This window comes from Falco cherrug, chromosome 3 (genome assembly GCF_023634085.1).
Source record: "Falco cherrug isolate bFalChe1 chromosome 3, bFalChe1.pri, whole genome shotgun sequence".
NCBI classification, from domain to species: Eukaryota; Metazoa; Chordata; class Aves; order Falconiformes; family Falconidae; genus Falco; species Falco cherrug.
The window spans coordinates 103,035,096-103,059,917 of NC_073699.1; the positions used below are offsets into that span (position 1 = coordinate 103,035,096).

A 24,822-nucleotide genomic window follows, 5' to 3' on the forward strand; every position below is an offset into this window, starting at 1 on the left:
GCCTAAAACGTACTCCCACCATGATTCAAGCACCTCCTCACAGTATTAAAAAATTGCGGAGAAATTCTCCTTTAATGTATGGGATTGTAAAGCAATTATATACAGTGTATGGCAAACCTGCTTTTCTTTCCATACTACGAGTTCTTTCCAAACCATCTGTACTCATCAGTGTACCATATGCTGACCCTGTGGATAGTCCTAGCAAGTCTCAGGTTGACTATATTGTTAGATGAGTTGAGTCACATGCTTGTTTGTTTCTTGTTTACTTGTTGTCAGTAAATAGTCTGCTGAGCCTCAGTAGCATCTTTCTGTTTGCCAGCCTTTTGTTCCTCCTGCTCATCCCATTGTTCCTGTGTCCTTGCCCAAACTGCCATTGTTAAAAGGTGGCTGGGAGCTCTTCCTCTGTCTCCTTGCTCAGAGTTTAAACCCTCTTTGGTAGATTTGGAGGATGTTTAGCAAGGGTGCTCTTCCTTTCTCTTGTGAACTGAAGTTTATCGTTGCAGGTTGTTATGCAATACACATTTACAGTTTGCTTTTTTTTTTTGTTTGTTTGAAAAGATTTGGCAGCGTGATATTAAGTATGCTTCCCTTTTGGTCTGCTATAGGCAGCCTTATGGAGGAAACTAAGATTTACAAATTTTCTGACAATTGTATACAAAGCTGTGGAAAGTTTTCAAACTTCATCTAACAGAAGCCTTATTTCCTCTTCAGTCATTAGCATAACTTGAGTATCCGTAATACAGGATAGAGTGTAGCCAAAGGACTGTAAGGTATGATGGATGAGTTAATTATTCAGTGGTGGGGGAATTTCATTGCTGCTGATGCAGGTATTAACTAGAATCTTTTGAACCTGTTAGGGCAAGGCGTAGTGAAACTCACCACAATTGCATTAGGATTTCCTTTAAAGAATGTGCAAGTGTTTATATATATGTATGTCTGAATGAGTTGAGTACTGTGTAATTGCCCTAAATATTACAAGTCAACATTATGCTTGCTTATGTAGATGTGGCAAAAATGTTTAAGCCTGGTTTCCTTGGGTATTTGCCTTCAGGGTTCCAGGTTTGGCAATACTAATTGCATATAGTAAATTTTTAGGTTTGAAGTAAACAATTGTTTTTCTTTTCAGTTGTTCTGATTGGCTCATAAACATTTGCCGAAGAAAGAAAGAGCTGAAGGCTCGCACAGTGTGGCTTGGGTGTCCTGAAAAGTGCGAAGAAAAATACCCCAAAAATGCCATAAAAAATCAAAAATACAACGTATTTACCTTTATACCTGGGGTAAGGCTACTAACTGTTTCTTGGTGTTGGGCTGATCATATGTTCTGTAGTGTTCTTTGATGATTCTGGAAAAAGATAGTTTTATTTGCCCAGATTCTTCTTTTTACGTTTATTTCTGTCTTCAATTGAAATTGACAGTTGAGAGCAAGGTTGATTTTTTTTTTTTTTTTTCCCTAAAGAGTGGTTGAAATTATGTGAAGCTTTACAAATTTGAAATGGGTTTCCTTGCACTTCTCTATTCATCATTAGAGATTTGTAATCCTCTTTTAAAAACAGAAGCAATTCTACACAGATGTGAAAACGCTAAAAAGCACTGAGTTCATTGGAGAAATAAATAGTTGAAAATCGCAATGTACCCCCATAGATGTTTCCTCATACTCCCTGCCACTGAAAGCATAATAAACGTGTTCTGAAACAGGCAGCTTCCTGATGGACAAAACCAACATGTCTCTTAAATTTATATGACGAGTAGTAGTTAAGTAAGCTAGTATGTTTCAGAGTTGTATTTCATATTGCTGTTTTAAAAACAGTGATATCTTTTTGATTTTTGAATGCAGTTTCAGACAATACTTTTGCTACGGAGTAGCAGGTTTTTTGGTCACTTTTTCTCTGTCCTGTTGCAAAACCAAGGGCTGCTACATTTGAATACAGACGTTCTTTGTCTTAAATTTTTTATTTAAGCGATCATGCTGGTTTATCAGAGTATTGATTCTGTTCTTCTGGCCTCTTTGGTCCAATGACTGGCAGGTGCTTTCTAATACATTTCTTCAATAAAACAAAAAAAAAATTAATGGCTTTGTAATTAAGACTGATCTCCTGTCAAAGAAATAAAATGTCACTTATCACAGGTGGATAAAATATTCTCATCACTATTGAACGAAGTAAATGTTTGCTTCTGAAGCTTAAATTATTAAATACACTGAAATTGGTTAAACCACATATGCTTTCCTAAAGGTCACAAAATTCATTAAGCATATACTAAGCCATTGATTATTGTGACTAGAAATCTGCAGTGTAGATTACAAATCCTAAACTAGATTCATGTTTCCTATAGGGATCAGCCATAGCTTGGAATAACCTGTTGAGAGAGAATGTTCTTTTTTGATCATTTGAAAATCTCGGGTTTTTACAGTATAGGTAGAATCAGATTTTTATGTTGATGGTAGTATTTTGAAAGTCAGCACTAACTTCAAAATGAAGTCAGATCCTAAACATAAAGCCCGGTAGTGAAAATAAAAACCAAAATGTTTCTAAGTCTTAATTTTATACATAAATTAGCACTTTTCCCTGATTAGAAATACTGTGTAGCTATCTGTGTTTTATGCTGTTCCACTAGAAGTAATTTGTAGGGAACATAACTGTATTGGTTCCAAACCCATAAATGTAACTAAGTCATAAATATTGACTCCAATGACTTATCCTGGTTGAAATATTAATCATATGAAGTTTTGTCTTCTGTTTAGGGCTGTATCTTTTTTTTTAACATTGCAGCTGGCAATGAGTAATATTCAATGATTTCATATCAAAATACAAGCTTTTAAATAATGTTTAGATTAACAGAATTTTACTTACTGGCTAAAAGAGCTGTAACATTTCAAAAATATAATCTAATGTCTTAAGATTTATATAAAGTACTGTTTCTACCTTTACACCAGTTTGCTCAATTTCTGTTTACTGTTTCGTACAGCTGCTTAGGAATTTTGTTAAAATTTCCCTAAAGAGTACCTTATGTGATGAGCAGGTTTTTAAGGTACCTCTCCTGAATTTTTTATTTTTTTAATCAGTTTTATGTAACTGGAGACTTTTCAATTTGCTTAACTAGACTGAAGTGTTTAGCTTTGTGCCCAATGAACTGTCAGTGGTCTGCCAGCATTCAGAAGACTTGTAGGAAGGTGCTTTTTAACTCCCACACCTTCTGCAAGATGGGTGCTTTTGCAGATCTGTACCTCCCGAAGTGCTCTGGGGACTTTTATTTGACCGGTGTATCAAGTATTTGTAAACAGTTTAACATACTGCTGGACATGAATATATGAACTTGATCAGTATTGACATAAGGTACAGGTTCAAGCTGAATTAATTTAATTTTGGTAGAATGCTCTGACTTCCCCTGCAACTTCAAATTTGACTTTTTTGGCTTTATGGTTTTGTTGGTAAACAGCAGAGTAGAATTCCATGCTTTTGAAAAAATCTTCTGATTTGAGGCTGTTCAGGTAGCTTTCAGGGGAACAGTAATGTAGCACTCTAGCAAGAAAGTGGCGATGCTGAGGTACTGTTACTGTGTTGTGCCTGCCAGAAAGACACACAAACTTCCCTCAGTATTTTTTGCTAGGGCATAGTTTTTTACATAATTGAGTAATAATGTTGGACTGATAAGAGCAGTAAATATCTGTCCAATAACTATAGTTTTCATGTAGTACTCATTGTAATATTAACTGAATTGTCAGACTAAAAGATGGAGGCGTTCTTTAAACGTGGCTTTTTGATCTATTTTGAATCTTTTAGCTTTGAAACAATAGATTATCCATTTTCTCAAGTCTCAAATGTTCCAAGTTCAGCAGCCATTTCTGATCCTCCTGCTGGATCTGCCATGCTGTCCTGGCCTACAAAAGAAACATCTTTGAAGACTGAAAATTGTATAAAAATTAATAATGTTCTTACCATTGTAATAATAACTAAAGCAATGTTGAGAACATGTGTGTTGCTGAAGCAGTGCTTTTAATTACCAAACAAATCTCTGCATCTGTCATTCCTGTGGAATATGGGACGTGTTCTGTGAGACAGTTTCTGTGTCTTTGCTTAAGACTTGGACAGTTACCTTGGACTTTAGACAAAACATTTGATTTATTAATAAACATACGTACCAAAATGTATTGCAAAATAATTTTTTGAGAAACCTAACGCTGAGCATTCTTCAAAAGCTCATGTTATTCTATTATAAATTTTTCGTAGCTTAAACTTTCTGAAACTTAAACTGTGATTGCTTTTGTAAAAGGCTTGTCCTACTATGGAGACTGAAGAATACTGCCTGATTCTGAGATTTCCACACCATAACCATTTGGATAGAGAGCTGTGTCACCACCTTACTCCCTGGATCTTTTCTGTAGAGCTTTATTTTCCTTAACATTTATTTTTGACTACTGAGTAGCTTCACTAATTTTTTAAGAAGAGTGGGGAATGGTACGTTTGAAGGAGTATGTCTGACTTGGTGGTAGCCCTTGTCCCTTTGAGAACCAAAGGACTTAAGAAAGGACACAGCTGAGCTGTAGAGGTCCCAGCCCTGCAGGAGGGAGCGTGCGGAGGGAGGCAGCCAGCAGCAGTACCGCAGTGATGGTGTGCCCGGCTTGCTGGGTGTGCTGCAGGCAGGGCTGGGGTGTGGGGGTACCCGTGCGGCGCCACAGGGCAGCAGTGCCTGGGCTGCTTGGCTCGTTCCTCTGTAGAAGTTCGAATGACGCAGACTAGGATAATGTTTCTGTAAATGGCTTCTGTTTGTTTGATGCTAATGTTTGGGGTTTTTAAAAATTATTATTGAAGACCAGGAGATGAACATTTTTAAGACAAAAAGACACTGTGAGACAGGTAACATGGAATTTAAGTATTGCTGCTGAAGGAAAAATGAAGATTTAATGCTATATTTTTAGGAAGAAGAGCTTCAGCAATTAAAAATGAAAACAATGTAAGCAATGAAAGTTCAGATACAAACTTATTTTGCTTTTTAATTGATGCTATATAAAAAAGAACATTTTCAAAACCTTCTCATTCACAAACATAAAGCTAACTACTGTGGATAAAAGCGGGATGCTTCTACAAACATCTGAATTCCATTTACTGTTAAAACTTCAAATCTTTGCGTGGTGATTTTGATACATATTTAATATTTGGAAAGATTGATGAGTATGCATTGTCCAGGTTTCAAAATATCAAGTGTCTAGCAAATTGCTTTTTCAGAGTGAAAAGAGGCATTAACATCAAAGGATTTTTCTCAACAAAAATAGCAGTATAATATTAAAATATAGTGCATGTAGTAGGTTGTGATGTTTTATAGCATATTGTGCTAAATAGTACTATAATAGTACCATATATAATATGCCAAATAAGTTTTATATCTACTATCATGAAGTGAATTTTGTGTACATTATGGGTACAAATTGTAAGGCATTTATCTATTTTGTGTTTTTCATTTTAGGTTTTATATGAACAGTTCAAGTTTTTCTTGAATCTCTATTTTCTCATCGTGTCCTGCTCACAGTTTGTACCAGCATTGAAAATAGGCTACCTGTACACGTACTGGGCTCCTCTGGTAAACAGAAAAATACTATTAACTAGAAGTTCGGGGTTTTTTAACTTCAGATCAAAGTTCGTGTATACATACATTTTGTAAATATGTGTCTGGTGAACTACAATGACCGAAGCGTGTAACAGGTAGGATGCTTCCCGCAGTATGGACAGCGCCGCAGGCTGGAGGGCGCTTCGTTAACCAGCTGCTCCGAGCGAGTAGTGCTCCTTTCTGGCTGCCGGGCGCTTTAAGATGTTTAAAAAAGGAAAAAAAAATACCTTCAGCTAGTAGAAAACCTTATTTGGTAACATAGGCAACTTGGGTGTTAAATTTCCTTCAGTTTATTGTTATTTACTCACTATTTTATATTTTCAGGCAAGGTCAGAATTGAAAGCGTAAATTTTTTCATTCCTTCTGTATTGGTTTTGATAGTGTCCTTTTCACAAAAATTGAGATAAAATAGTTTAAACCATGGATAAAGCAGGAGGGAAATGCATCTTGAAAATAAGTTATTCATTAACCATGCTTTTCTAAATTGATCGCCCTGCCACTTGCACTGGCTCCCTTTCAATATGTCTCTTTATTATTGAGCCCTCTGCAGTATTTTCTTGGGAAACTGTTCAAACCAGTTGCTTCTGACTCAGGTTTCCTAAGGTTTGAAAATTGTGTTCTCTTCAGAGGAGGCCCCTTTGGTAGTCTGCCAGCTATATTCCCATGATTTGGAATGCTTTTCTTGTTTGTAACCAGATCATTACCTTGTCTTTCATCTTCCTCCTGGACCCTCCGCCCCAGGTTTAAAAGCAAGGCAGGAGGAACAAATGCTTTATTTTCTAAATTTAGGGGGAAAAAATGTTTTGTTGGTTTTTTTTTTCAGTAGCATTTATTCTCAGTGGTACTCAAGAGGAACAGTGACGTGCTGACTGCTTGAGTAAAGGTCGTTCTTAACAAGTCAATAGAGTAAATATTCTGGATTGATTTCATTGTTTTAATTGTTGCAACATGTGTCCTTTTAAGTATTGATGAAGGGAGAGACTGGCCTGGAGGTTTCTTCACACCGCTATTTCCAGACAACTTTTGGCTTCTGCTGTGACAAAACCCACTTCCAAGTCAAAAAGCTTGTTCAACAGTGGGATTTGAAATGGATATTTACAAAGTTCTTTGTCACTGACCCAGGAAGAAAAGACAGAAGTCAGCCTTGTCTGGAAGTTGGTCTCTTTACAGTGAAGTGCTGTGTACAGCTTTACATGTTAGTGGGGTGGTAAGGGAAAGAATCCCCTAGAATGTTACCCCATCTCAGCCCTGCCCACAGAAGAGGGAAAACACCCTATTTTGCACATGCTGGTAATCTGTTGTCTGTAGTGTGTGTCTTACTCAAGGATATTTTGAGTGATGCTTCACATACAGCTTGAAAATACATCATCTCAGTTAGTGCTAGTGGTACCCTTTTCTGCTAAACTCGCATGTTTCTGCTTGAATAGCCTTTCTAGTAATGATTGACAGCCTCCAGGTAGAAGAGATTAAATGGGTGTTGAGTAAGGCTCAGTATGTGTGCTGAAAATATAAAACATTTAAGTCAAACCCATTGGGCCGTCTTTGCTGCGTAACAGTTAAGTTTGATTTCTTTTAAGAGAACGTAACTGCTGATAAATTTTCAGTAATAATCAGAGGAGTAGCTATGACTTGTCTTCTATTTTCTCACAAGATTTTAAAGGAACAGCTTAATACTTAAAACCAGGTTTTTGGGGTTTCTTGATGGTATGTGGGGGCTTTTTGTTTTTGGGCTTTTTGTGTATTTTTGGGCTTTTTGTGTGTGTTTTTGGGCTCTTTGTTATTTTTTACTTAAGCAGTTTTTACAACAGATATTATGCACTTAAATCAAGCACTGGAGTTCTTCATACAAGACTATTTTCCTGGTTTGTTTTCTTTCACACAGTAGGGAACAGCCTTCTCATTTCAAGTCCAACATGCAGAGGATGTAAAGCATACAAGTTTGATTGTAAGCAGTATGCTAAAGATATTTAACTGCTTACAGTTAAAGAAAGATGACAGGTGGTTTTTCTTTTTATAAGATTGGCTTCACAATTTCAGCTCCCCCTTGGAAGAGTATTAAGTTCCTTTGAGCAAATGAGGAAAAAGGGAAATGGGTTTCTTAAATCATTCCTTATAGTCACGGTCAGCTGTACAGAGCTCCCCAGCAAGATACAGTGACTGCTAGGGTAAATTTTTGCAATTAACACTTTGTGTGCTGTGCTTTGATTACCATCTAGTTAATGAGATATGTGCAAATGGAAAATATATTTGAAGGTGCTTCAAGAGTGCCTTTTTTATGCTGCTAAAATATCTATACTGCCAAAGCTTATGAAAATGCTGCTGCCAGAAAAGGGGAAAACTCTGGTGCTCATTCAGTTGTGCCCTGGGAGCGGGAAGGAATCCATTCTGCAAAGGCACTTTTTGTTCTTTGTAGTTCTACTATAATTGTTGTAGCAAATGTAAACCTGAACAAATGAGAAGTGTTTAAGGTTGCAGCAAAGTAAGCCTTGGAATTTTGGGCTGGAACAGCAAAACAGCCCTTGCTGTTGAAAAGGAGAATTTTCGTCAAGACTCCTTTAGGAAAACTACACATTCACTCCTTTCTCACTGCTGGGAGGTTAGGGGGGTGCTGGCAAACTGTCAGACTTCAGCAAGAAAAGTCCAAAAAAGTATCAATTTTCTTCTATAGAAGGAAAGTATTGGTGGGTGTCTAAAGCTAGATGGAACCTTGTCTGTTGGAGGATTTGTGAATATTTGAATTTTTTAGCAGTCTTTCTTAATCTAATAAGATCCCTTTACTGTTAAAAATTTTACTCCCCTTTCACTGATGTGCAGACAACTTGAGTTGAAGAAGCCAGAAGGCTGTATCTGAGGAGGTTTAGAAAGGGAGAGAGCAAACGCTTACATGCTTATCCCTGAACTGTTCTGTATTTTTTAGCTTACCGTCTTCTGTGGCCAGAGACCAGCACCGTGGCTGGGAGCACACTGCACCTCCAGCAGGAGCTGTGGCGACACTGTCCTGTGAAAGTAGCAGCCAAAGCATTTAGATACTTAGTTTTTTGGAAAAAAAACCAAACCTTTTTCTTTGTCAGTGTTTGTGATGTATCGGTAAATGACTGCATTTAAGATGGGAAAGTTAATTAAACTAACCATCCATTTACCTTTTCATTTCTGTCTGTTAGGAAAAAGGCAGTGAACTCAACACTAGAATGGGAGACTTCTTAAATGTTTTTGGTAAAGCCCTAAAATTGTGGAAGGCAGAGAAATACGCTTATTGAACTATAAAGACTGTCTTTAGCTCATCCAAAGCATTTTAATTTTTTACATTTCAAACTATATCTAAATCGCCTGTATTTGGAGATGTAGTTACTCTAATTGGTTTTGTATAACACATGATTTTCTCCCTTTTTTTTTTTTTGACTAAACCAAGATACTATTTTAACAGATTGAAGAAAACACTAAAATCCAAATGAGAAAAAAGTAAATATTCTAAACACATGTTCTTACTCTATAAAATGTTCCTACTTGTGTATTTCTATTCTAGCACTTTGAGAATTCTGAATTGCATCATTATATCTTTAACAGGGATTTGTTTTGACGGTCACGGTGGTACGGGAAGCCGTTGATGAATTTCGACGCTACAAGAGAGACAAGGAGATGAACTCACAGTTATATAGCAAGCTGACAGTACGAGGTTAGCAAACCATTTGTATAAATCCTTAAAATATTTATTCTTTTTCTTAAATAGAAATTTACAGACTTTCAGTTCAAAGAAATAATTAATAGTCTCGGGCTGCACTCTTCAGAATGAGACTGATACTGAAGTGCTTGATTTCCCTCAGATAAATATGACTGTTAAACTTGATCTGCTTAAGTAGTGTAAATCTTTTGTTGTTTGTAAAGGAAAGGTGTATATTTTATATATACATATAATGTATATAATTGTAGATAATTGTGTATATTTCTGAAGCATTCTGCTGTTTAGTACTATTACTTATAAGTGCAGTTCTCCTCTGAAATCGATATCAAACAGTAACTTGGCAACACTGTCATCTATGTATCAAGTGAATATAGGAAATACGGGATCAGTGACTAAGAAATGTGATCTAATTAAAATTCACTAGAGCCTTTCAAACCTGGTGGATATATTTGTGCTTAAGAAAAGGAAGACATACTGTGAGTCAGCTTTGGTATAAAAAATACTTACTTCGATTTTTGCATATAATTTGAAATCTATATGATCATGCAGTAGGAACAGCCAGTTTTCTTTCCAGAAGTTAATAAAAGTAGAAGACACATTTATGACTTTTATGGTCTCAAAACCTTTGACAGTTTTTCATGAAGGCTTTTGAGGAAAAGAAACACTTCAGCTGTTAAGTGACAATTAAATTTGGTAGGATATTGTAAATTTTAAACATGAGCATAAGAGGAAGAAAATAAGCACTCCTCTCCACTTCCATGTTGCTTAGCACATTTTACTGTTTAGATTCAGAACAGTGCACCTAATAGGTTATCCATTATTTTTTGGCACCTTTCTATGATCAAGTCTATCTGTAACGAATAACCTTACAAAACAACATGACCTTGCTGTTACCCTCAAAAGTTATTTTGCTACAATATCCTGGGAAGTCTCTGTAAAGGTTTTTCCTTGGCACAAAAGTTCTAGACAGTGGGAAGCTGTTAAGGAATGTGAAGTTGCATCTCAAGCAGTTAGAGTATAGGGTGTGCATTGTGCCAAGTGTAAATTGTGTGCACAATTCCCAACAGAGATTTCGCTGCACTTTTTGGTATATCTTGGTGAGTATCTTCTGAGAGTCAGTGGGAAGAGTAACCTCACCAGATCTGCTAGTCTTAATTAGAAACTAAACTCTTGGAGTAGCTCTGGATAATAGTCTCTCCAGAAAAAAATGGATGAGAAGATTGTAACATGACACAGCTATGCTCTGTCTGAAATCTTACCCGTTTTTTAAAGTATTTGGAAAGTAAGTAAACAGGCAACAGTCTCATTAGTGATGCCATAACCTAGCAGCTGAGAGGAGGTTATACTGCTTCCTTGCAGCGTGGAGGCTTGCATAGTTTTCTGGAGTTTGCATACAGAAGGGAGCAACTGTAGGGAATATTTGCCTGTCATTCTTCCCTTCCTTGGCAGTGTGAAATAGCTTTATCAACATCTAGACATACCACTGTGGAAATTTGCAGATGGGATAGCTATCATTGGTTTAACACAAAGGGTTGCATTGCTGGCCTCCAGATCTTTACAGTCTTTAATACAGTCTGTAAAGAAATGGACTCTTAATGGCTTTTCTTTCAAAGCTGTAAGTAATCCTGCTAGTTGGTTTATTAATTTTTTAGATCTGTTATGGTAGGCCACTGAAATAGGTAGTACAATTCTACCATATGCAGCAATAGTGTTAGCTATCTGAAATTGATAGTTCTGGAAGCACATGTGTGGTTTATAGTTCCCAATGTGACATAAATATTAAGACTGACACTTGCTTTTTGAAGAGCTAAGTTTGGTCCCTTTTGTGCTCCTTTTTTCACTTGTTTAGAGTTAATATCGGAGTTTCTGGTAAATTGCTAAGGCATTTAAGCAGCATTTAAGTGGAAATTTTGGAATCCTGATTTCTTCTTTCCCAGTATATGAAATATTTCATGAGGTTAATTATATTTGAGGAACTTTTCATTTTGCAGCTTCTCCTAGAAATAAGGAAGTTGTCAAATTAAAATAGGATTTTGTCACCTTGATGAAGCTGTTTTCTAAATAGGGAATAGGAATTTAAAAATAGCATATAGGTAAAGCCCAGCAGTTATACCAGGAACTGACATGTAGGGAACAGTGACTTGTTCAACAGATGCCTTAAAAATGCCCCTTTTAAAAAGAGGAGATTGGCTTTTACCCAAAAACATGTAGGTCTATTTTGACTTTCGGGTTTTGGTGTCAGTGCCATCATGAATTCATACTTGGGTTTTGTTCTGTTTTGTGGTGTGTGTTTGGGGTTTGTTTTTGAAGACCACGATATTCCACAGAAGTACAGATTCAAGTTCTCTGCTTACAATGAACTCTGAATCCCATGTTGACAGTGGTGTGATCTACAAGCTAACAATGTTCTGAGTTATGGCCAATTTTAAGAATGAAAATATTATTGCAGTCCCCACTCAAGAGTTAAGCTGTACTAAAAATTGCCACAGATACATACGTTAAATTATGAATACCTGATAATTTGCACCTTTTTCATAATACAGGGTTCTTTCATAATATGACATTCTGAAACTGAAAGGTATCATTTTGAGGCAAAAAATGGGACTTACTGCTATGATAAAGTTAGACCAAGATTTTTAGAGGATTTGAGAAGGATTTAGAAACTTATCTATGGAAACCAATAAATTACTACACTTCTGCAAACTATTTATTTATAAATAAATTTCAATATAATCTACCTGATTTTTAGTATTGGCAGTACTCTACAAGTGAAAGAATTCGGTTAGGCTTACTATACTGACCTACAGCCTAATGGTTTGGAGAAAGAAGGCTTTGTTACTTGTGAATGAACAAACTTGATACTGATTTAATTAAAAGTCTGAAAATCGATGCCACTCTTGTAAGAGTCACTTTTCAGAGTGGAACTGCACTTTATACTGCTCTAACATCTTTTCTTTTTTTCCCCTCAGTGATTTTTGACTTGTGTAGGTTTTAATCTTTTTCTTCAAAATAGTTATTTTTTCCATCTCAAAGATGGAGAAACTGACATAGAGAGGTTAAGCAGGTTGCCTTTGCTTAAATTGGACAGTAGGAGAACTTAAAGTTAGCAAGGTTCAGTGTTACACTTTGTTTAATTGTTCCATTTATTGAAGATATAAGTGAGAATTTAGTCACTTCTAGTTAGTCGCTTTGCAAAATTGTTTCTTTACCATAGGGAAACAAATGTATTTGTAGCAAGAGTAGCTACTGGGATTTGAATTGTGATTAATTACTTGTATAAAGATAGTTTGGATAGGCTGATTTGTCAGTTAAAATCTTTTTATACAGCATTGAGATAGATTTAAATCAGGAAGTCTTTGACTGCCTAATAGCGTTGACTTTGTGGAGTCATTCTTAGCTTCATGAACCCTAACCAGGTGAAACATGTGAGTGTTGTCTGACGACCTGCATGTTGCTAGTGTAAGAGGTACCAGTGTTTTGAAGGTGGTTGATTCATATTTTCATATTGAAGACTTAAAATGTCTTTTTAGTGATTAAAGACCTTGAATAATATTTGTTCTGATCAGTAAGTCTTAGGGTTTTTTGGTAATAATGAGCTGTTGTGAGCAAGAAATCAAGGGAGTATGGGATACTTGTTGTGTTACTTAATTGTGCTTAGGCAGCAATGGCCAGCTTAATGTCCATAGACTAATTCTGATCCATGACATATTCAGTGTTGTGTAGGTTTTGTGTGTCATGTAACATGGCCAGGCTCAGTCTTCAGTCATCCCTGGGTGAATTTCTTGTGTGTAGCTTTGCACTTGTCAAGAAGGTGAGCCTGCTACGTGTGCAGTTTGAATGGTTTCTACTTTTTCAGCCTTTGTGGCAAGCGATGAAACATGCAAATCCAGTAAACGTATCGAATTTTTTTGTGAGCAAGTCAAGTGTACCTGTCCCCACATCTTTCACATCAAGCTTTTCCCTGGTGTACTTTCCTAGATTATGGTATTGAGTCACTTCAGTTGTTCAGGTTATCGTGCATTCTGCTGTCTTAATCTTTTTATTGAGATGTTTGTTGCAAAATCTACTTTCCTTTTTTGCATATAAAAGTCTGCAAGTCCTTGATAGAGTATGCAAGTTAAAGTTGGAGGGAGGAAGAGTATCTGCTTGTAGAATTGAAATTATCTTGCTATTGAAGATCCTGTCAATTTAACTGCCTTTTTCTGCTTCAGAGGAGCTCACCTGCATATCCCTTTGTAGAACAGAAACTGGAATGAAAAAAACTTTAGACCTGTGCATGCAGGTTTGGGAGGACTTCTGTTTACCCTTCCTAAGGGACCATCACACTTTGGACGCGGCTTCTTGCCTCGTCCACTTAGGTATGATGAGCTAAATGACCGTGCAAAAAAAGCTGCTGTTCTGCAGAAGAATCACCTCCAGTTCATAAACAGGCTGTTATCTCATTCACTAAGCTACCAAAAGCCAATTGGGTAATACAATTTTAAAGCCATTTTAATTCTTTTTCCCTTCTCATTCTTGAAGTTGGCAATCCTGCCCTGAGCCTTTCCTAGTTAGGTTTGCCCATGTAGCGTTACTGAAGTCTTGGAGGAAAAAGATCAAGAAGAAAATAACTAAATCCAGTAGTCACAGCTGTGAATGGCAGAAGGGGCACGATCTGTCACTTCATCTCAGGATGTTTAACGTGATTTTCAAAGTATTGCAGAACTCTCACTTTGCAACCTGCAAAGCAAAACTAAAAATGAATGTCAGGAGAGATGAGATTAATGAAATCATTCCATCCAAGCTTCAAATGTGAAAGACTACCCCCTTTCCTTTATCCTTAAAGGGTCTTTTAAGAATGTAGTGAAGCTGAAAATATGTGCCAAAACTGTGTGAAGCTGAGAAACTATCGATAACTGCTATAGATAAGAACAAAGTGTGAGAGCTAGTATGTTTCCTTTAAAATTGGAGAATTGAGAAGTCTGTCTGAGAGCTACAGTGATTTGAATTTTTATAATTTTAATTTTTTTTTTACTTTTGAAGTTCTGTTTATGCAGTAGGAGCTGCTTTGTTCCTAAAATGCCACCTTACTGAGTTTATATCTCGGTTGACCTTTTTTTAAATTGCAAAATGGTCTCTTTCAAGAGGCAGTCAGTTTTCAATCATTTATACCTATGTTATCTGCAACTTTTAAAGTAAGATGTTTGTCAGAGTGTCTTATTATTGTACTATTTTTCTTCTGCAGTTATTTGAAATCTGTATTGAAACCTCTTACTAGAATTTCAGCTCCTGAAGACCAAGCTGTCCTTTTGCTTATTAAAAAGCCACTGCATTAAAAAATGCCAATCTTATTTCTGAATCTAGAGGTTCAGCATTAGGTCTTTATTGCCTGCAATATTTCAAACCCACCAATGACTTAATTCCTAGTATTTAAAAGATTTGGAGCAGTTAAGTTTTTGAAGAATTGTATCAATTTGATCTATCTGATTAGGGAAGCAGTAAGAAACAGCAGAAACAGAACTTGAAATTTTAATGTAAGAAAGAATTTCAAAAAGAGGCCAGAAGAGAGGAAATGTCAAGGGGACTGTTTTCTTCCACATTTTTATGGCATCCAGGAGATTGGGTAAGAAGGGATGAAGACTTTCCATTTCGCATAAGAGGAGATGGTACACAGAGAAGAGGAGCAAGGAAGCTTGTCTCTAGGGTTTTATATTGGTGATTAAAGACTAACCTCAGTTCACTATGTGCGCTGGGGTTTGAAAGGACTGAAGGACAGCGCTTGCACTGAAGGGTCAGCATCCTCACCTTGGACTCACCATAGCTTGAAATTTTTGCCCGCTGCCTGCCCCAGCTCCACATTTTATTATGATTATTGTAATTATGCTGAGAACTAAGGCTGGTAGATGCTAGGTAGAACTTTCATACAGTGTATGCTTGACTCCTTTCATTCAAGAGTTGTATTTCTGGGTTAGAGACAAGCTCTGTTACCAACTCCAGAAGCAGGATTTCAGACATACTCAAAGGTACCATGGGTAAGATGTACGATCAAATTGTAAAGAATTTGGAAATGCTACTCTCAGAAGTCACTGGTGTTTCAGGAGTGGCTTGCACTCAGGTAGGAGATACTCTTAAATAAAAAGAAACAAAGTCGTTTCTGATACATTTTGTTTACTTTAGTTCTTAATTTTTTTGTGAGAAATACTTGTTAGCACATATGAGCTATTTATTAGTTTTTTCCAATCATTGCAGTTAATTTCAAAAGGCTTTATCTTGGGAGTATAATGAATTACTACAGACACGTTTCGATGTTCTAGTTCTGCATAATTCTATATGTTGCTTTAGGCGAAAGCCTTGCGCCGTGGTGGACTATAAAGTCTGGATGCGCAGCCACTTCTGACAGCTTTGGACTTTTTATTGGTAATTACACAGATGGTGAAGAGTATTTTGCTATGGAGATGGTTTTAGAGGAAAAAATAGTTTACAAAAATAATTTATGCAGTGAATAACATTCAGTGTCTTGTTTTTCTCTAAATGCATCTTCACCAAGATGTAGTATAGCATTATTTTAATGTTCTCTGAAATGGTATCTAATGATTCTCATTTTTGCTAGTCTAAAAGAAAGTGTTATTTGTTGACTTTTCAAAATTTTAAGCTACTTTCTGAATTACTGCGATGTTTTACCATTTAGTTTTTAATGGACTACGTCCTGCCATTCAGCTTCATTGTAGAATTGTCTTGTATGCCACAGGCCCCTTCCTTTTGTGTGGGGATACACAGGATGCTCTAGCAAGGCACGTTAGTGTGTGATAAGGATGGTGTTCAGCAGTGTCGTACTAAGCCACCTAGAAAACAGTCTGATAAGGAAACTTTTCAATTCCTAATGTGAAACTTCCAGGTTGCTAGCCTGCATGCAGGCAGAGGTGCAGTCTGGGGTCCTGTTGGTATGCTCAGCATCAGGAGTCTTTGCTTTTTGTCTGCCCTACATCATGTTGCAAATGAACGTTTTACCTTCTCTTGTCCTCTGACACTTAGTGTCTTTTGATCTTTACTGTAGATACTGTTAGAACATGACTGTGGAAAATTTGGTTAAGTTGATAAAATTGCTAGTAGTTGCATTTGATTTGTGTTTCTGAATGGTTTTGGTCATACATGACTGCGGAGGTGATGTATATCTGAGACTTGATGCAGCTGATGCTAGGATTTTTGTGCTGCTGTTACTATAATCAGTTGATTGACTTAGTTATCACACTGATAAACTGCTGAAAATTGTTAATGGAGTAATTGAAAATAAACTAGGAAATGCTAGCCTTTTGGTAAAGCTAACAGACATAGCAAGCAAAGTAAACATTATAATGTTTTTCTGGTATGTACTATTCACCTCTAGTCAAAACTTGAGAATTTATAAAGAAAATTCACAGGCTCATGCAGTTAAGCAGATTAAATATGTTGATTTGGTATCAGACTGTTATTTTAGTGGTTGAGCTTTAGTATTATTTTGTTTAGATTGGAAAAAAAAAAAAAATTGTTGAGAGGTTGACATTAACCTCATTTCCATAGGCGTCTTGAAAGTCCTGTAGAGAACTGCTAATGCTTCTAGCTACAGCTTTTTATACCTTCATCTTCTGCTACTCCCTTCACCCTCACAAATGTGTTATGGCAGAGCTAGGAGTCAGACTGAACATATGATTTGTTGTATATTTGGGGGGGAGGTGTGTTTGGCAACTGAAATAATGAACTGGTGTAAAAAGATCATTATCAGTAACAAAGACTGCCTTTCAGAAATAACTTTGCAGACGTGCCAAACAGAAGTTCTGATTTTTCTCTTGACATTGCACATTTTACACATGCTAATGTTATGGAAAATGTATTAAAAATTAGCCATAGGAATACATTTTTTTACTGACTGAATTAAACCTAAAACAACTGTTGCATGAAATGCAATTTTGAAGAGCAAGTACTGAAAATAATTACTCCTACTACCTTTGACAGATACATATGTAAGTATAGGAATTTTTTGAGGTTAACTGCCAGATCTCTGCTGATTGAGAGTTAGAAGGAGGAGATCTCATGGATTTAGAACCTAGCTTAGTTTTTGTTTTATCCTTATTATAACTTTGAGAGATGACACAATGCATATTGAGAAATCTGCTATTTATAATACTTTTTATTAAACTCCATACCGATTGCTGGTCATCCTGTGCTTTTGTGGGTCTTCAGTTCTAGTTAGTTCAGTCTGATTTTTATTTAATACCCGAGCACTTTACCATGCTTTGACATCCTTGTCATCTGATTCCTGCTGATCAGATACCTGCTACTTGAATCACGATAGTGTTTCTGATGGGAAAAGATACGTCATATGGGTGTGTGTTTCAGCTCACCAGGCTGTGTAAATATGTATGTGCTTATATCCTGAGTTAACAGGTTCTGAATTTATCACCTGTTACATCTTGGATGAGGATATCCCTATGTCATTACTTGTTTGTTTGCAAGGGGGTCTTTTTGGTTGTTTTTAGTTCAGAGAAGCAACTTTTTCTGGAGCTGCAGCAAGGACCTGGGACTAGAACTCCTGAATTCTAACAGTATCAACAACAACTCATTTTGGGCAGTAGCTTAACCTCTCTGTCTCAGTTTTTTGTCAAATTCATTAACGAAATAAGGACGCTAAAACTTGTCTTAATACCCTACAGAACATACAGAAATTAAATTGGTATGTGTGCTCTGTGTGTTTTTGAATGAGTTGTTCACAGCAGTTACTGAATGGGCAGCTCTAGAGAATGAAAACCCTGTTTCAGCTCTTGCTATTTTACTTTTCTGAAATGAAATCTTCAAGCATTTCTTCTGACTTCAGTGAGACTTACCTTTCCCACCGTAATTGCCAGCAAGTGTCAGGCAGTGCCAATTCCATAAGTAACTGCGGTGGCCAAGCAAAGCTACCTGTTGGTAACTGGGCTGTGACGAACAACTCCTGTGTGTGAGTGCTCCATGGCTGCCAGCCTAACCACTCTTGGCTTGTCAGAAATAGAAGTGCTGTCTAGTAGGAGACATGAAAGACTCGTTTTTTCCAATTTTACAACTCTGTTACTGATACTATAGATCAGACTTGAGCATCCTCCTCACGTGTTTTTTTCTCTTAATACTTCTACAATAGCTAACTGGTTACAAAACTTTAGACTTTTATTAACCAGTGAATTATTTATTCAAACAGATGAAATCCATTTATTAATGTGTTCATCAGAGATCCATTTTGTATAAATTGTAACATTTTCACCAAACAGTAATGTCTTTAAGTATAACTTGCATTCTGGGATTTATATTCTTGTGACTCTTTATTGATGTCTGCCTAAGTTGATTACATTTCTTCTTTTTTTTAAGGTAAAGTGCAAGTTAAGAGTTCAGACATACAAGTTGGAGACCTCATCATAGTGGAAAAGGTTGATACTTTTTGAATATATTTTAGAGACTAAAGATTATTAACATGCTAATTATCTTCTGAAGAAAAGTATATTAAGGTACTTATCTGTGAAGTACTAACTAGCTAGTATTTTAGTTCAAGTTTTATTTGAGAATCTTCAAGGAAGTCTGTTTTTGGATTATTTATAAGCCTAATTGAATGTAAACACTTATATTTTATGAATTGGTATATGCTTAAATTTATCTAGTGGAGTACAATTGCTGGTTTTAAATTCTCTGGCTCGTGCTGTGCTGAATGTTCTAAGCTGTCTGATTACTGATACCTTCCTTCTGATGCTCAAATAAGTAAGTGTTTTTCTACGTTTGAAGGCTTCAAGGATAAGTTTTATTTATAAATATATTAAAGTATATTTATATTATATAATTATAACATGTATATAATATTATGTATAATTAAATAATAGAAAAGTTTATTTTCAAAAACAAGAAAAAGCTGTCCCGTTTGATTGCAAATGGTGAGTGAGAGCTGTGAACTCTGTTCCCCTCTGTGTTAGTGTTGTAATAGACAATGTTGCTTGTTTCCGTTGGCACTCTGGGCTACTAAGAAATTATTGTGACCTTGCAAGTCATCTTAATTTTTCTTGTCAGAGGAAACTTTTTACTTCATTCTGGAAAGATGACTCTTTCTGGGTGCCAGGAAGTGGTTGTCATCACGCTTTGTATTAGAGGGCTACTCCATGGAGATGCTGCAAGGAGGTACCTCGAGTTGAAGCTTGTATCTGCAACTTTGTTTGAAGTGTTGTATGGCAAGTTGCAGCTTGGCAGAATAATTGTTAGTGGAACCTAGGCAGTGACTAGGCTTTTCTAAACTTCTTGGTGGTTTTACTACTTTTTATTACTTTTGATAAAAGAAGATCCTTCAGCAAATATGGCCTCCTGATGCATTTTGTGCTTTCTTATCTATTAACACCTTTTCTTTTACTTGGAGAATTTGCAGAACTCATGAATTGTCACTGGATAGAGATTATTTCCTTTTTTCAGACATATATAAGAAACCTCTCTTTGTTTAGGAAAACTTCTGTTTCCTTCCTTTGTTTCTTCTTTAGTGCAAAGAAAGTACAATATATACCCAAGTCTCATTTGGTTTGCTGCTTTCAGCTTGAAGTGCATCTGTTTTCATGTAGTTGGTACTATTTCTTTCTTCTTTTTCCTTCCTTTTGTCTGCTGTCTGTACCTGCTATCTCTTTGGGCCTGTCTGAGTGCCATGTACCAGCATAGACAAGGTCAGTGCTAATATGCCTTGCCTTTCCATCTGTTCTGCCTTACACCTTGCTATCTTAGTGTCCAGCTGGAGTCAGCTTGCACCTGCTCACTGGTGCCTATTCCAGATCTTTTAGGAGAATGAGATATTTGCTTTGATTTTTTTTTTTTATTAGGAAACTTTTCAGGGCCTCCTTAATCTCTAAACCTGGAATTTATTGTGGTAGAGTGTAGGGAAGACTCTTGACTACGTAGGTAATCTGCCTTCCCTGAAATTTACAGAGGTCCATCTGCCTGTTGAATTATGCTTGAATTTGGAAAATGGGAATTATGTTGTGACTCAGTCTGTCTTGTATGAGGTAGGTCATTAGCATCTATTTCAGTATGATGTGCAGCAGCTTACAGATCATGTTGTGAGCACCTGAGGTTTCTAATGAAGAAAAAGTAATGTTTAAGGATTTAGGGAAATAATGAGTAGAGTTCTTCTGGATTAAGGTTTTACTTTAGTATCTCAGTAGGGTGAATATCATTGTTTGAATGTTGTATTTAGTCTTCAAGCTCCCTCCTGCCCCAGCACATCTTTCTTTCCTCTTGGCCTTGCTGGGGGTGCCTTCAGTCTAATGATGTTAAATGTTTTCTGCTTCTACTGAGACGTGTATTTTGTTGGAGCAAGCAATTTTCAATTTCAGAGTATGACTCCTAAGCCAAAGAACCAGTCGGGAGTGAAATGTTCAATTGCTCACTCTAATGGCAGAGGAACGAGTTAACATTGTATTTGACTGGAAGATGCTTCAACAGCATTTCTGTAGTGAAATTAATGACTCATTTGAGCTGAAGATCCATATGTTAACTAGTGACTGCATCACAAGTACTAACAACTTAAGTGAAAGGTTTTTCTGTATTTAAACCTTGAATATCCTCTGATTGTTGTTGTTTGTTTTTTTTAAATAGGCCTGATTAATTTCAATGCAGCTTTAAGTGACTACAATGTGCTTAACAGTTTCATTCCAAGTAATAGACATATTGTTTCAACTGAAGATTTTGTGATGCACTAACACTAGGGCAGGAAGAGGCCTGAACAGAAGGAAATATTGCCTGTCCTTAAAAACTAAAAGGCATTGGTATATGCTAGCTGAAAAGCAGTCCCCTGCCTCGAGCAGGTGTGCTACTTCCTAGGTGTTCTCCTCGGCTTGGGTTAAGATACATTCTTAGTTTCCAGTGGGAGCACAGGTTTGTGTGATGTTCCTGAATAAGACGATTGAAGGGATGAGTTGATGAGTTCAGCTGCTGTTATTTAGACACTGTAGCTTGTTGACAGTTTGGTATACATTTTGGGGATGTGAAGAGGGTGTAAAACTTAGTTAATGATTAATAACACACTTAATAACATTTAATAACAACATTATATAATTTTTATATAACATAAAATAATAGTGTTTTAAAATGTGGATCAGTAATGCTTCATCTTAAAGCTTCAAGAGCTTTTCTTCAAGCTGTAAAAGAAATGCAGTTGCTTTTTTCTTAATCTCAGGTGTAAAGTGAAATGAATCCAGATTTGTAAGGATTGCAGCTGATGCTGGCATGCACAGCATGCAAATGCAAGGTGACAGTTGGGAAGTGCCTTTTCCATTTATAACTCAGAAGCAATCAGGAATATTTTAGTCCATGAGAAGAGTATATGGTTTGTTACATGAATGGAAAAGAAAGGACAGTAAGTGCAAAATTCTGAGGGTCTGTAGCTACAGGCAGCTGTAGGGGAATAGAAAGACTGACTAGGGAGCTGGAGAAACTTATGTAAATAACATTCTCATGATGATAACATGACAAAAATGAAAATAATTTGAAAACTATTGGAAGTTATAATTTTGAAGTGAAGATTGTAGCCTGTGGTGCAGGGAGGTATAGGTGTATTTGTGGGTTTTCTTGTTTTCCAATCTGGCTAGTACTGCAGAATGGCCTGGAGCAAGCCACGGGAACCCAGGAGCTGGGGAGCCACTTCTCTTGCATTGGCCGTCGGCTTGGCGCAGCTGGATCTCTAGGGATGAATCTGTAAGTCAGCAGCATAGACAAACACAGAGAGAAGTGGAAGACTTCCTTTCCTGGAGCTCTAAATCCGCCCAGACTTCAGCAAGACAATGTATTCAAGTCATTTTCATGACTTATATATTCACATTTCAGTATATATATCAATAAACATTTCTCAATTACCATGGCGATGAAGCTAGATTACATAGTTTCTTCATGGGTTTCTGAATGCTTGAAGTTGTATGTGTTGTCATTTTAACTTGTTCCACTTTGATAAATGTGACATGAGAGGGCTAACATGATTGACATATTGCTGCTGTTTGTGTACAACAGAACTTAATTTTCTTCATAATGAGGTGTTAAAGATTTTTTTGTAGCATACTTGCCATCTGTTTCTGTGTAGTCACTCATTTCTAGTGACTAGGTATGTCTTTGCAGGGGGATCTTTGCTCCCCAGTGTCAGCAGTGACAGTGACAATGGGTGCTGGTATCTAGGACTCCTGCAGTGCCTTTCCGCCCACTTCCAAACTATGGCAAACCTGATGAAAAATAAGATGTCAGTCTTAAATGCTGTTGTGGTTTTGGTTTTGTTTGGTTTTTTTTTTTTTTTTTTTTTTTTTTTTTCCTGAGGGAGACAGCAAAGACAAGACAGTCTCCATCCAGCCTTTCCTACATAGAAGGATATGTTTATATATATTAATGCTGAAAAACATACATTATTTTACAGGAAGGAAAAACAGTCTACAGGTTCCTCAAGGTGGGCAGCAGAGGGGGAGGTCCTGATCTCCTTTCGCTGGTGACCAGCGACAGGACACGAGGGAGTGGTGTGAAGGTGGGTCAGAGGAGGTCCAGGTTGGACGTTAGCAAAAGGTCCCTCACTGAGGGGCTGCTGGGGGACTGGAACAGCCTCCCCAGGAAAGCGGTCATGGCACCAAGCCTGTTGGAGTTCAGATATAGTGACTGCACGATGCTCTTAGTCAAATGATTGAGTTTTAGGTAGCCCTGGGAGGAGCAGGGAGTTGGGCTCAGTGATCCTTATGATTCCCTTCTGACTTGAGATATATTCCATGATGCTGCCCAGTTTGGTCAGGCATAAAGGTTTGAATCTTAAATAGCAAGTACCAGGTGGACGTTCCATTTACTGAATGTGAAACGTGCAGTCTCTGTGGAAGCTGGTAATGATTTGTAAAAACCTGATAACTCATTTGGATTATTAGAACTTCTATTTAATTCAGTATGAGATCATTTGACTGATATTTTTGCAAAATTTTGGGTGCTGGTCCAGTGTGTTAGCTTGTTTACAAGTAACTGAAAGTTTGTAGGCATGAAGCCAGTAACCTGAAACTTGTGTAATGGATTTATGTCAGAGCTGGCAGGGGAGCTGCAAAAATGTATAGCTAATCTATATGAAGACTGGGTATCTGTTTAATTGTTATTGTCATTTAAGGAAAGATTTATTTAATTTTGAAGTTGCATTTTCCCTTTCCTCTTTTTTTTTTCCTTTCCTCTAGTAGGTGCATAATAAATATATATTAAGGTGAATGCTTTTACTGCATTTTTTTACAAATCTGAATGAGATATTCCTGGGTGAATCTGGGCTCAAGATGGATATTAAATTTCACTACATGTTTATTTTCTGTTATAAGGCAAGATTAAAAAAAAAAAGGTGTACTAGCTGAGTTGCAGCTGAAGCAGCCTCTTCAAGGTGAATGCCAATGACATACACGGAGCCCGTGAATTTTTAATTCTTTGTGCTTTTCCAAATAAGTGCAAACTGCTGCAAACCAGGAAGTATCCATACGTGAAAATGCATAATTTTAAGGTATGAGGAGGGGGTTTTGGTGCCTGCATAGGATTTTTAGGTAAACCAGAACATGCTTCTATTTTCTACTGTTTCAAAACGTGCGTGTTTTCCAGGCATCTCATCTGCTTGCGATAGTACCATCTCTGTAGCCCCTCGTGGTCCCTCTGTACTGAACTCCCTCTCCATCAATGGAGAATACAGGTGTAGCTGCTTCCAGTCCCACTTCTGAATGGGAGTAACACACTTGAGAGTGTGTTACAGAGAGTCAGGGGGTACCTGCCTCCCAGAGATATAGAAAGTTTACGTCATCTTGTTTTGAAAGCTGAGCCCATAAAACACAGAACTCTTAACAGATCTATTGGGATCATGCTATTCCAAATGGCATTGTTGTGGCATGCTGATCTTGGGAAGATTTCTTTGGAGTAATGGAAAACTTTGCCTACAGTATCCAGGATGTTTTGTGGTCAGAACTAATACTGCTGTATGAGTGTGGCTTCTCGAGAACTAAGGCAAATGCTGGAATACAGCATTACATGTGGGGAAAAACTTCAGCTGCTTCAGTGGTGGTGCCTGCTATAAATACAATTTATTCTCCATTACGAGTCAGACAATGTGGATTTTTTCCCTCTCTGAACTGATTGTTATGAATAGTCAGGCATAGTATTTTGAAGGTCCCATATACTGAATATCATACAAAGCAGTGTCTAATTATCTTCACAGATGTTTTTTGAGCTGTTTTATTGAAGGGGACTGAGTGTACATCTAAGATTATTTTTTTTTTCATTTGACGGGCAGTGATGAAGGGGAAATGCTGCCTTCAATAAAGTAAAAGGAGAAGGGTTAAAAATGAGAAAATACGTGTCTGGTTTCCAATCAAACCGATCTAAGTGCTGGGTTTCTTTCTGTTCATAGCAGTGTTATGTCCTTAAATGTTGAGATGGAGGACTGGCTTGACTCAGATGAACAAAACTACTCCTCTATGTTTGTCTTGATTCTTTTAGGAGGTTTTTAAGTGTGTTTGCTGATGCTGTGGTCTGAGCTATTGCCTAGATTCCTGTTGGGA

At 37.0% G+C, this 24,822-nt stretch overlaps 1 protein-coding gene across 3 annotated transcripts in view; it reads left to right on the forward strand.

Moving 5' to 3' along the window:
* ATP9B (ATPase phospholipid transporting 9B (putative)) overlaps positions 1 to 24,822 on the forward strand; it is a 167,893-nt gene that overhangs the window by 23,459 nt on the left and 119,612 nt on the right. For 2 of the 3 annotated variants that reach the window (XM_055703593.1, XM_055703595.1), the window contains exons 3-6: positions 1,127 to 1,277; positions 5,461 to 5,574; positions 9,166 to 9,274; positions 18,632 to 18,690. In XM_055703593.1, coding sequence (XP_055559568.1) covers positions 1,127 to 1,277; positions 5,461 to 5,574; positions 9,166 to 9,274; positions 18,632 to 18,690 — 433 coding nt within the window. The remainder of the gene's footprint in view (positions 1 to 1,126; positions 1,278 to 5,460; positions 5,575 to 9,165; positions 9,275 to 18,631; positions 18,691 to 24,822) is intronic. The other variant, XM_055703596.1, reaches the window with a different exon arrangement.